The sequence below is a fragment of the Sturnira hondurensis genome, unplaced genomic scaffold (genome assembly GCF_014824575.4).
Source record: "Sturnira hondurensis isolate 20B ecotype Veracruz unplaced genomic scaffold, ASM1482457v3 Scaffold0019978, whole genome shotgun sequence".
Classification (NCBI taxonomy): Eukaryota; Metazoa; Chordata; class Mammalia; order Chiroptera; family Phyllostomidae; genus Sturnira; species Sturnira hondurensis.
Window position 1 is genome coordinate 401,605 of NW_028092609.1, and position 12,467 is coordinate 414,071.

General features: G+C 61.7%; 1 protein-coding gene across 2 annotated transcripts; it reads left to right on the forward strand.

Annotated features, from left to right (window-relative positions):
• Positions 1-1,166: 1,166 nt before the first annotated feature.
• TSPO (translocator protein) lies at positions 1,167-9,856 on the forward strand. Of its 2 annotated transcripts, none has more exons than XM_037028510.1 (4): positions 1,167-1,257; positions 6,656-6,865; positions 8,847-8,985; positions 9,442-9,856. In XM_037028510.1, the coding sequence occupies exons 2-4, from the start codon at positions 6,684-6,686 to the stop codon at positions 9,628-9,630; spliced, it is 510 nt and encodes a 169-aa protein (XP_036884405.1). In that variant the 5' UTR covers positions 1,167-1,257; positions 6,656-6,683; the 3' UTR covers positions 9,631-9,856. The 2 variants fall into 2 exon arrangements, with proteins under 2 accessions (XP_036884405.1, XP_036884406.1); XM_037028511.1 differs by lacking the exon at positions 1,167-1,257 and adding an exon at positions 4,667-4,685.
• Positions 9,857-12,467: the final 2,611 nt, after the last annotated feature.

Below are 12,467 nucleotides of genomic sequence, written 5' to 3' on the forward strand. Positions count from 1 at the left end.
GCTTGCTCCATCTCATGGGGGAGACCATCCAGACACCTAAGTTCTGAACACAGGTGCAGCAAGTGCACAAGCAAGAAGACAGAGCAACCCACGCTTCTGAGCACTTTTTGCTGTGTGCCCTGCCACCACCCTGCTTCACCCCCGACCTTGCCCACGAACACCCGTGCACAGGGAAGCTCAGGCCGGTCAGGTTTGACCTTCCTTGCAGTCTCCTTGGGTCCGGCCTCAGGCCCACTGTCTCCAGCCAGGTGCGGGCTGCCCCTTCACCTTTCTGAGCACCTGAAGTGGGGTCTGTTCCGTGGGGACTGGGAAGGTGTCTGCCCTGCAGAAGGTCTGACATTCCTCATTGCACCAATACAGCCAAAGGTGGAAGGGGTCCATGCAGGCAAAAAGGCCGGGGCAGAGCTGAGGAATGTCAGACTGCAGCCCCAGAGGTGCCTGGCTGAGGAGCCTGGGGGAGGTGCTCACGCGGACCCTGGGGGGACCAGATGGGCAGTCGGGGCTCCTGCAGACCAAGTCAGCCCCATGTGGCTGGGATAGGCCCTGGCCTTCAGGAATAGAGCAGCCTGCAGTCGGGGAGGGGAGGGGAGGCGCCCAAGGCCTGGGGCTGGACATGCCTGTCCCATCAGGGTGACCCAGGGAGGCCACCTCTGGGCTGTGAGAACTGCAGCCTCCATTCACTGCACACCAAGTGTCTGCAAGGCGCCCTGCCTGCATTACGGTGGGCCACCCTCATCAGCCCCACCATGCTGTGTCCATCTTCCAGGTGCAGGGAGATGAAGGCAGAACCAACCACTGAGGGGTGAGCCAGGGCCAGCCTGCAGGCTGCGGGCGGCCCTGGGGCAACTGCCGAAGGAGAGAGGGTGCTTCTCCAGATGGGGGGCCAGGCTGCTGTGTTCATGCTTTGCCATCAGGTGATGCAATTCCCCTCTCCCAGGTGGTCTTTGTTGACCCATTTCACAGAGAGGAAAAGCGAGGCTCAAGAGAAGCTACCTGTCTGGGTCGTGGCGCTGACCTGTGGGACTTAGAAACGACCTAAAGACTGGCTCCTGGCCAGGGAGACAAAAGCGCATTGCTGGTGGCAAGCAAGAGGGATGACCTCCCTGTCCCGAGGGCAAGCCAGTGGGCGGAGGTCGGGGCTTCCAGCCAAACCGGGCGGGGCCGGGCGGGGCCTCGCGGTAGGGGGAGACCGGGCTGGGGCCCTAGCTGCCACCTCCCGTCGCGCAGTGCTTTTCCCGGAGCGAGTCCTGGTCGCCGGTGAGTAGAGATCGGGAGCCGGGGGGGGGGGGGGGGTGCACTGCGAGAAAGGGGGCCCCGCGAGGGTGCCATCCCTGACAGCGCTCGTCTGCTGGCGCGCGGCCCGAGGGGGAAGCCGAGACCGGAGGTGGAAGGCCAAGGCTCTGCCGTGGGGACCCGAGAGGCGACCGCGGTGCCGCACTGGGAGGTCGCCTGCCGGGTCGCCACTGGGTCGCCTGCCGGGTCCGTGGCCCGGACTCCGCTGGCGCTGGCGGATTCCGGCGGGAGATGGGGGGGATGTGCGTGGGGGAACTTGGGCAGCCCCGCCCCACCTCCGCCCCGTCCGGCCCGGCCTGCCGCTGGTCCCGCGGGAAGCAGAGCCGCGGGGAGGGGCAGGAAAGCAACTCCCGCCCACTCCTGCGCCTGTTGAGCCCCGGGGCAGGAGGGAGGCGAGAGAGGGCAGGAGTGGCAGAGGCCTCGGTCTCCTGATCCACTTGAAACAACACCCCATTTCCAGGGGAGGGAACCCGGGCCAGAGTGGGGAGGTTATTTGCCCAAAAGCCAGGTAGAAAAACCTCACGGGGCCTCAGAACCGGGGCCCTAGTTCCCACCCCTGTGGTCAGGTGAGCGGTAGCCTGCCCCTGGGCCTGGTGTGTGGCCTGCCTGTCCCCATACCCACTTGCCGTAGAGGGAAACTAAAGCCCAGAGAAGCCCAGGTGAGCAGGGAGGTGGGGCGTCCAGCAGTGAGCACACCCCCGAGTGGCCTCTTCTGGGCTGGGGGCCTCTCCCACTGGCCTGTCACAGCACGTGCTCATGGTACCAGCCACGTGCGGGAAGATGGACACAGGAGGGGCAAGACCCGAGCCTCCCCTGGGGATGAGGGCCAGAGGCTGTTCCAAAAGAGTTAGGGGCAAGGAGGGGATGTCTGAGGAGGCCGTGGAGAAGAAGCAGTGGCCCAGGACCCTGGCACACCGCAGGCCCAGGACCAAAATGCTGAGTGGCCAGCCAGGATGTGGGTGGAGGGCCCGGGTCTCTGTGGGGTGGAGCGCCCCCCCCCCCCACCCCCGCAGGGCAGCAGGCGGAGATGGTGCTCTTTCCTCAGCACATGGGGAAGGAGCTGAGGAACGAGGAGGGGAGGGTGGCAGGCCTCTTCCGGAGGCAGCTGCTTCCTCCTGTCTCCAGAGGGAGCCTCACAGGCGATCCTGGCCCCCAAGGGATCCCTTTGGACTGGGGGACGCTGGGGCCACCCAGGGGCCACCGTGCAAGCTCAGAGCCGCAGTGGCAGAGCAGAGCAGCAGGGGTTGGAAACTTTGGGGTCCCACCCCACGCCTCCCAGCGGTGGCTCAGGGGAGGGGCCAGGGGCTTGGGCTGCCCTGGAGGGCACCTACTTTTGACGGTGTGCACTTTTGCCTTTTCATTATTTTATTTTTGAATCTGGGTTTCACTAATTTGTATTTTCTTTTACTCACTTTTCATTGTGCAGGCAAGGCCTGGATGTGCTCTCTGTGTGCATAAAGTAGTCACGCCCCATAAAGCAAGCTCCCCCTTATCACCCCAGCCCTACCTTGGCCCAGACCTTCCTCTGGCTGGGGGTGGGGGGGTGTGGCTCCTTCCACACCTGGCGGCTGTTATTTGGACACTTTCTCAGCAGAGGGGCTTTGCAAAGGTTACGATGAGGAGGATTGGCTGTGAGTCCTTATACACAAACTGGCCGACCAAGTCCCTGGGACAGTGGTGACTTTCAGGAAGGGATAAGGCTAGGAGGGTTGGGTACAGCTGGGGAAGGAGGGGTCAGAGAAAGCGCAGAACCCTTTGTGCTGTTCCTGGGCAGCTTTGTCACCTTCCACAGGGAGGGTCCCCTGTAGAGAGGCCACAGCGAACTGCAGGATCCCCCAGAGACCCACTGGCTCGGCCCCACTTAACAGATGGGGACACAGAGGCCTGGGAGATGGGGCTGCAGGGCTGGGAGTGAAGCATCACAGGATGGGAGGTCCTAGGTCCCAGGCTGAGGCCAGGGAGGTTCAGCTCCCATCTCCGCTGCCCTGATGGGCCATGAGGGCTGGGACATTGGCCTTAGGGCTGGAAAGAGTGAGGCTGTTGGCCCGCTGGTCAGTTGAGGTGGGGCGGGGCAGGCCTCCTGTGCCTTGTTGGGATGAGGGAGGAGGCCAAGAGAGGGGAGGTGACACAGCCGTGAGTGGACATGTGGCCCAGCAGGCTTCCAGCTCAGGGGGTGGGGGTGGAGCTGTGAGCCTCAGAGTTATACAGACCCAGAAAGTTCTGGGGCTCCCTGTGCCTCAGTTTCCTCTTCCAGACCATGGGAGTAGTCACCAGTCCACCATGGAGGTTGAGAGGACCCCTCCCCTGCAGCTTCCGGAGAGAATAGTGAGGTGACGACCTCCGCCAGCCCTGTGCCTGCCCGTCATTCCCAGAGGCCTAGAACCTTTTCCCGACCCCAGGTCCTGAGCCTTCTTCGCTGTGCCTGATTTGTGGCCTGTTTTGGAGGCATCCCCGAGAGTGGCCCCAGGCTGGGGGCGGGGCCTCATGTGAAGCATTGTTGCCTGCTTATCCAGTGGCCACCCAGCTGACATTTCTCAGCCTGGAGCCTGCTCCTCGAGTGGGGGGAGGTGCGGGGGGTGGGGTGGGGAGACGGAGCGAGTGCCCTCCAACTCGCCACGGCCCTTCACTCTTCTGGTCCTCATGTGAGCCTCCCCGTGACTCGGTGAAGTAGGCCAGGCAGGTTGTCCCCACTTGCCATAGGGGGAAACTGAGGCCCAGAGAGGCGCTTTGGCCCAGGGTGACCAAGCAAATCGGAGGCAGAGCCAAGCTTTGGGTTCCTAGACACCTGCTGACGGAGACAGAACTAAGGGTGCGTGGCTGTGCCCCCCTGCCTGAGTCCAAGCCCCTTCCTGGCCATGGGCGCGTCCTGGCCCTCCCTGGGGCCCCCTTCCAGAGTGGATCTCTCTCAGGCCCAGTGTGACTCAGCTCAGTCAGTCCCCCAGTGGGGTGATTCAGGGGCCAAGCAGTCCCCAAGAGGCCCAGGAAACTCCCTGCCTGGCTCTCTCCACACGGGGAACTGGACTCCCTGTTTTCTGACCCTTGGCTGGGGCCCCTCCCCGGCCCAGAGGAACCAGGCGCAGCGGAGCCCTCCTAGGCGCAGCCCAGGGCTGGGCAGGAGGGCCAGCTCACACCCTGCTCTGCCTGGAGCTGGGGGTGAGGGCGGGGCTGGATGGCGGACTCTGGGGCCCTGTCCGCTGGGTGAATCCTCTGTGGGGATTTCTTAGGCACGCGGTGGGTGCTGTGTCAGGGCGCCACGAACACCCTCGCCCACAAAGCCTTGGGGAGTCTGGATGCAGGCGGCAATGTGGCTGAGCCTCGAGACCTGCTCAGTGAGAGAAGCCCGACCCACAGCCGCATGTTGTAGGGTTCCGTCTGCATGAAACACAGAGAAGGTGAATGCGCAGGAAGCCACGGGTTCCCAGGGCTGGAGGAGGGAGGCGTGGCCGCTGAGGGGTGCTGGGGCTCTTTTGGGGTGATGGACTGTTTTAGAACCTGGGATCGATGGTGGTTGCCCAACTGTGGAGTGTGTAAATGCCACTGAATTGTGCACTTCAGAGTGACTAATCTCCGTGCTGGCCCGTGTGGCTCCGTGGCTGGAGTGCCAGCCCAGGCACCGGAAGTTCTCGGGTTCAGTGCCCCCGTCAGGAGCCTGCGAGAGGCAGCGACCGATGCTTCTCTCTCACATCCATGTTTCTCTTTCTCCTTTTCCCCTTCTTTTCTGAAAGCAATGAAAAAAGTCCTCCTGTGAAGGTAAAAAAAGAGAGAGAGAGAAATTTTGTGAATTTCAGTCCAATTAAAAAAAAAAAAACTAGGCAAAACTGGTTGGACAGGAGCCAATATGGTCCTGGAGCTGAGAGATGTGGAGGAAGTGGAGGGGGCGGGACCCCGGGGTGGGGGGCTGACGGAGTAACAAATACCAAGCACTGTGCAAGTTACTGCTCGAACCAGGATACTTTTTATAGCTTTGTTTATTTCTTTCAGTTTTTACTTATTGATTTTTAGAGAGAGAGAAAGGAAGGGAGAGAGAGAAATGGACTGGTTTTTCCACTTATTGATGCACTCATTGGTTGATTCCTGTATGTGCCCTGACCAGGGATCGAACGTGCAACCTTGGTGGCTCAGGACGATGCTCCGACCTGGCCTGGGCTGTATTTTGTACTAGTTTTAGACTTACGGAAATGTTACAGTGTTCCCACACACCCTCAGCACCAGTGAGCAAGCATCTCAGCTTGCCAGGAGCATGGCGCGCTTCTGGGCACCTAGTAGGTCGTCAGCATGGACCTTGGGGCAGCTGGGCAAGGGGGTGTGGCCAGCAAGCATAACGGAGAGGCCTGCTGCCCCGGCCCCGGCCCTGCGGGGGGCAGCGTCCAGGCCGTCCTTGCCCTGAGCCCGCTAGCCTCTCAGGGCTGCTGAGGGGGCTTCCCCAGCCCTGAGCTCTTGCTGCCTCCTGCCCCTTCCCACTCACCACCTCAGTGGCCCTGGGTGTCAAGGTGGGAGCAGGCTTTCGACCCAGGCAAAGCTTGGCCTCCAAGTGCTGTGCGGCCGCATGGGCGGCGCTGTCCTTCTCTGGCACATGGGAAGGGAAGGTGATTTTAGGGTGGGCCTGCGGCGTGGTACAGAGACAGTCCCCACACTGGACTGGGCCCAGGTAGGCCAGGTTGATGTCCCATTCTACAGAGGGACAAACTGAGGCCAGCCCAGAGGGGTGAAGTGATCTGCCTGAGGTCACAGTGAGTCAATGGGGAGCCAGGATTTGAGCCAGGCCCTGCCTCGTGCACAAATGAGTGACGGATGAACGAGACGTTCCGGAATGTAAAGCGCAGGGTATGGACTCACGTAGTTCTCCCAGAGCCTGCCCCCAACCCGGCCCCCACTGGCACTTGGCCTGGGGAAAAGGGCTGGGAAGCCTGCTTGCTGGAAGGGGCCCAGCTGGCCTGAGTGAGGTGGCAGAGTGGAGGGCCCACTTGCCAGGAGATGCAAGGTGCAGGCTGAGGGTGAGAGCCCAGGACCCTGGCAGCTGGGGCAGGAGCTGAGGGTGAGTGGGCAGTGGGGGCAGAGGCACCGGAGGGGCTCCTGCAGTCAGGGCTGCCTTCCAGGTGCCAGGAGGGGTTTGGGTGGGAATGTGCTCCCTGGAGCCCTGGGGCTGGGATGGCAGCCACGCGACATGAGCCCAACCCTCCTGCCTGGCTCCTGTTATTTGAGCCTCCCTGTCTTTCTTTCCAATGAGTGATTAGGGGCTGCTAACAGATCTGCCCTCTGATCCTGGGTCTGCTCTGCGCACAGTAGGGCCCTGGGAACCGCTCCGTGGAGCGTTGGCCCTGGAGTGCCCCACCTCTCACCCCAGCCCCTTCTTCTCTTTCAGAGCTTCTGGGACAGCGGTTCAAGCAGCAATGGCACCACCCTATCTGCCCGCCGTGGGCTTCACACTGGCGCCCAGCCTGGGGGGCTTTGTGGGCTCCTACTGTGTCCGCGGAGAGGGCCTCCGCTGGTATGCCAGCCTGCAGAAGCCCTCGTGGCACCCGCCCCGCTGGACGCTGGGCCCCATCTGGGGCACGCTGTACTCGGCCATGGGGTAGGTGGGCCCCTACACCTGCCCAGGCAGTGGACGGGGCCATCCTCCCCTTGCCAGGGCTCCAGGCCCTGCAGGGTTTTAACTGTCCAGGGCTCCTGGGGCAGCCACACCGCTTCCCACTTCACTCACCCACTGAGGGCGGAGAAAGCTGCAGGACCAGTTGATTGCAGCTCCCAACCTTCCCCTCCAGGGCCTCCTGAGAGGGGCGGGCCGATGGCTCAACCCCACACTGGCACCCTGGCTGGTTTCACAACTCCAGGGCAAAGCCCGGCTCAGTGTGCAAAGTTCAGGCATGGGCAGCGTGTCTGCTTCCAAGATCAATGGGAGTAAGAACAGTAGCATTCACAGTAGCTTCCATTTGTGGAGCACCCCTTTGGTGCCAGGCTGTCACGGGTAATTTTCACAGCCCCACCTTTAAAAAAGATTTTATTTATTTATTTTTAGAGAGCCGGGGAGGGAGGGAGAAACAGAAGGAGAGAAACATTGAGCCATTGTGTTCTGTATGCGCCCCAACCAGAACCAAACCCACAGCCTAGGCATGTGCCCCGACTGGGAATTGAACCAGCAACCTTTCGCTTTGTGGGATGGTGCCCAATCAACTGAGCCACACGTCAGTGCATGACCGCCCTCTCCCCGACTTTGACCAGGGACCTCGGGGGAATGCAGGGCCAGAGTGTGGGGCCCCCAGCAGGAGCCCCTGGACTAGACCCTGGAAATTGCTGTGGTGAAAGTGTTGTGTGTATGTGTGTGTGTTTGCGCGTGTGCACACGCCCCCTGGTGACTCCAACGGGAACTGCACCTAGTGGAGGCCAGCTTCCTGCTCGCCTTCTGGAATGTTCCCTGCATGCTGGTTCTAAGCCAGCTCAGGGCAGGCAGAGTGGGCTGCAGATGCTAGGCACCCTAGGGGCAGGTCTCAGAGGCCAGGTTAGGTGCCCCAGGGTTCTGGTGGGAAGACCATCCCTGAAACCTGGTGTCGCCTGGGCCCCACGCCCTGCCAGGCCCAGGTCCAGGCCCGGCCTAACTAGGCTGCCAGCACTGCTCTGGCCTGCTTCCTCCTCTCCAGTCCTGGCCCAGACGCCTGCTTCTGCTCCAACTCGCTCTGGCCTCCAGGCCTGCGCACTCCTCCTTGGCCCTTCCCCCACATCGAGATCCTGATGAAGCCCAAGGGTGGGCCCCGCCTTTCCTGGACCCCCGTGGAAGCTCCTGTAGGTCCTGATTAGGTCCAACCCTCACAGAGTCGAGGGCCCCGGCTCTGGCCCTGGTCACCGGGGTCCGATCCCAATCCCGATCGATGTCTTGTTAAGAGACCTCAGACACCTCGCCTCCCTGTGCTGCAGTTTCCCACCTGACCCCCTGCCCACCTCACAGCTTTAACCTGAGGGGGAAATGAGTGGACGCCTGGGAAGGGCTGCAGAGCCTGGGCCGTGTAGGTGTCGAAGGGCCTTAGCCACTATGACTGGGAGTGGGGCCAGAGCACTGGTAGCCCGCAGATGGAGCCCCCACGGCCAGGTCCCCCTTTGCCTGCTCAGCTTCACCTCTGCGGTGCCCCCAAGACCTCGGTCTGCCGCCATGCGGGCTGACTCAGGGGCTCACACCTGCCTCGAAGCCTTGGCATATCCTCGTTAACTCCCCTGGCAAACTCCTACTCATCCTGTGAGGCCCAGCCCCAAAGTCCCACCATTTTGTGCAGTACCCTGGCTAGGACAGGAGCCTCGAGTGCTTCCTCCACCACAGCACCGATAAGGAGAATAACGGTCACTGCTTATGGAGCGCCCCCGTGCCAGGCACCGCCCTGAGCACCGCCAGTGGGTCAGCTCCTCTCGGCAACCCTGCGAGGAATGGAGACCCAGAGGGGTCAGGCGGCTCCCCCGAGCTCACGTGGCTGCTGGTGGCGGGGTGTGCCCGAGCCTTCACTATGTGGTTCCGGGGCTGAGCCTGGCATCTTCCTCGATGCTGCCCTGACAAGAGGCCTCTGTTTTAGATACGGCTCCTACCTGGTCTGGAAAGAGCTGGGGGGCTTCTCGGAGGAGGCTGTAGTTCCCCTGGGCCTCTACGCCGGGCAGCTGACCCTGAACTGGGCATGGCCTCCCATCTTCTTCGGTGCCCGACAGATGGGCTGGGTGAGTGTCTCCCTAGTCCCTGGAGGTGGCTCATGGAGGAAGGGACCTGGCATCGCATCCCAGACGGGGTCGGGCTCCTAAGGCAGGGGCAGGATGGCGGTCAGCCCAAGGTCTTCGTGTCCTCGGAAGGTCTTTGGGGAACGGTGCCCTCCTGTGGCGCCTCCGTAGCTGCTCTTCCTCCTGTGAAGGAGACTTGCAGGGCTTGGACTGGGCTGCTGGCTTCGGGTTTAGGGGTCACTTTGCAGGAAAACCCACATTGCACCCCGACATGGCATGGGTCGGGCAGGGCCAGTGTTCCCATTTTCTATTTGGGGAAACCAAGGCAGAGAACTGGGAGGGCCTTGCCTTGGCCGAATCATTTAGGGGTGGAATGGAGGGATCACGGTAGTGTGGCGGGTGGGTGGGCGCTTTGCTTCACAGGCCTCCCTGCCCTCCCTCCCCTCCGTGTCCCCTCAGGCCCTGGCGGACCTGCTGATGACGGGCGGGTTGGCAGCAGCCACCACCGTGGCCTGGTACAAGGTGAGCCCTCCTGCCGCCCGACTGCTCTACCCGTACCTGGCCTGGCTGGCCTTCGCGTCTGTGCTCAACTATTGCGTCTGGCGGGACAACTACGGCCGGCGAGGCGGCCGAAGGCTTGTGGAATGAGGTGCCCTCCCTCCGAGGACCGTGGCTGCTGCTTGGTGGCCCTCACGCTTTCATGGCCACCAAACCTGTGAGTTTGTCTGGGCCCCAGCCCAGGGGGTCACCACCAGCCTCCGAGCTGTCCCAGGCCGAGCCGCACCCCAGAAGCAGCGCCCTGCATTTCCTGCGCTGCTCAGGGTGTGGTCCCGGCCTGCAGAGTTTTATAAACCAAATAAAGCTTTTAACCTGGTGCCAGTTTTCTTCTGGGGGGTGGGGCCCGGTCTTGGCTGCACACTCCTGGGGACCCTCCCTGGGCCCTCGAAGAGGCGAGGTGGCCCAGGGTGGAGAGGCCCGAGTTGGACCTGGAGCTCACATGGCCGTGCTGCTGCCTGGCCGCTGCGGACAGGCCGCTCCCCCACCCAGCAGACAGCAGCCTGTGCTGGCCCAGGCCAGCCCAGGGTTGGAGGTGTCATCCTTGACTTCAGGTAGGGTGGCCCACAACCTCCCCAGGCCGCCGTGCAGATTGGGAGAGGCTGCCGGGCAGGGGCCTCGCCCACGGGCAGCTGGGAGGACACCGCATTTCCCTCATCAGTGCTGTTCCTGGTGTTTGAGTAAGTTAACTTGAATTGACAAACCTTTTGCATTTCCTGCCGTCTCAGCCTCCTCCGCCCTCCTCCTGGCTCCTCAGCCAGACCTGACCCCCCGATGACCAAGTGCCCAGGGAAGAGATGAGCAGAGACAGCTGGCTGCCGTCTGAGCAGGGGGCTGACCCTTCGCCCGCTTACCCTCAGCTCACCTGGGACTTGATGCCCTTTCTGCAGGAATCCAGCAGCTCTGAGCTGTGAGCCCTCGGCCAGCTGCCCGAAGGTTCTGAAGTTCTCTGTGAAGGTCAGGCACCACGTGTGTCTGACGGGAGCCGCGCTGAGCACTTATGTGCACCAGAGACTTCTGGGACATTTCCGTGGGGCTCACACACTCCTTTTTGTCCATTCCTCACACCTGTGGGTTTGTTCATCTCTAGCAATATCCCACATGCGTACCTCTGGCCACAAAACACACACAGTCACAGAAATGCCAGAAAAATGGGCAAAAGAAGGAGGCATTTAGTGGTTTTGTTTGCTGGCTGTCTCATGATGCCTTCGCTGGTCTCCATTCCTCCTCTCTCTCTCTTTTTTAATCCTCACAGGAGGATGTTTATATTGATTTTAGAGATAGTGGAGGCAGGAGAGAGAGGAACATCCATTGGGTGACTCCTGTGCTCACCTGACCGGAAATCAAACCTACAACCTGGGCATGTGCTCTGACGGGACTGAACCCACAACCTTTGGTCTACAGGGCGATGCACCAATGAACTGAGCCACCCAGCCAGGGCTGTCTCCTTTTCTGAGCTGTTACCATCCACCAGGGACTTGAGGGTGCGGACAACTTCCACTCTGTTTAACAGGAAAATCTGGGCCTCACGGATTTATCAGGTCCTCTGGGCTGCACCCTGCCCTGGAGCCACCTCACCCAGCTGAAGTCTTCAACTGGGGCATCTGCCTCCCTGCCTGCCTGACCGGCCATGGACGGTCACAGAGCAAGCCACTCGCTCACGCAGCCCAGAGGGCTCAGCGGGTGGGCTGTCGGCATGGCGGCGCGACTCTGAGGGGCTTGAGAAGCACGTTCACGCTGTGTCCGGCCGCCCCGGATTTGGCACGTGGAAGGACGCCCTGCCTATCCTGCACTGAGATTGGCCCTCATCCATGCCCGTCCATCAAAGAGCCGCCGTGTTGGGCGTGTGTGCGCGGCACAGACTGTCGCCGAGGACCGGCCCCTCCCACTTCCCCTTTGGGCTCTCCACCCCCCACCTCCGGCACCACCCCGTAGAACCCTGGTGCTCTTAGCACAGCTGCTGGGATGGTTGACTTCCAGTGCCCCACACTTGCAGACTTTGGCTTTTTATGAAATCTTTTTAAAGATTTTATTTATTTTTAGAAAGGGGGAGGGAGGGAGGAAGAGAGGGAGAGAAACATCAGTGTGTGGTTGCCTCCATCAATGTGTTGAGAGCCCCCCCACTGGGGACCTGGCCCGCAACCCAGGCACGTGCTCTGACTGGGAATCCAACCGGCAACCCTTTGGTTCAGAGGCTGGTGCTCAAACCACTGAGCCACACCAGCCAGGTGGAATGGCATGTTTACAACCCAGCGACCCCGGGGTCCTCTGGCCCCACCGACTGTGCCCTCACGAGTGTCCTGGGCAGTCAGGTTGCAGGTGAACTGGGAGCGTGGAGGACAGTCTCTGTGGCAGCTGGGTGAGTAACCCCACCCTGGGCCACAGGAAGGCCCCTCGAGCTGCAGTTCCCTTTGAGAACCTGCCTGGGGTCAGGCTGCCTAGGTGTGTGAGGGCCTCTGCCTTCCTTTTCCTCCTGAAACCTCCAGGGGGCGCCACTGCACTGGCCTGCAGCTACTACACAGCGCTTGTGCATCAGCTCACTGGACCCTCTGCCCGTCCCTGTGCAGTTAGGGCCACTGATTGTCCCCTAAGCCCAGGATGAGGACACGGCACAGAGGGAGTCCAGGGCCCAAGGCCTCCGATATTAAGTGCTGCGGCCGACTTGGGGCTCACTTGATAGAGGTTCCTGACCGATGCCTGGGTGGGCCTCAGCCCCCTCCCCCACCACTTCTGCTCTGAAGTGAGGCCGGCACCGGGGAATCAAACTTTGGGTTAGGGAACCGCTGTGGTCTGCTCTGAGGGTCTCCCCCCCCAAAACCATGTGCTGAAATCCTGACCCCAGTGTGATGGTATCAGGAGGCAGGGCCTTTGGGGGTGATGAGGCCACGAGGGTGGGACCCTCAAGGCGGGGATTAGTGCCCCAATGAGAG

Bases quoted from the DNA above. Each gene is read 5' to 3' on its own strand.
- TSPO (XM_037028510.1), top strand. From the start codon at position 6,684: ATGGCACCACCCTATCTGCCCGCCGTGGGCTTCACACTGGCGCCCAGC. The intron at 6,866-8,846 runs GTAGGTGGGCCC...CCTCTGTTTTAG, and splicing joins ACGCTGTACTCGGCCATGGG to ATACGGCTCCTACCTGGTCT. The intron at 8,986-9,441 runs GTGAGTGTCTCC...GTGTCCCCTCAG, and splicing joins GTGCCCGACAGATGGGCTGG to GCCCTGGCGGACCTGCTGAT.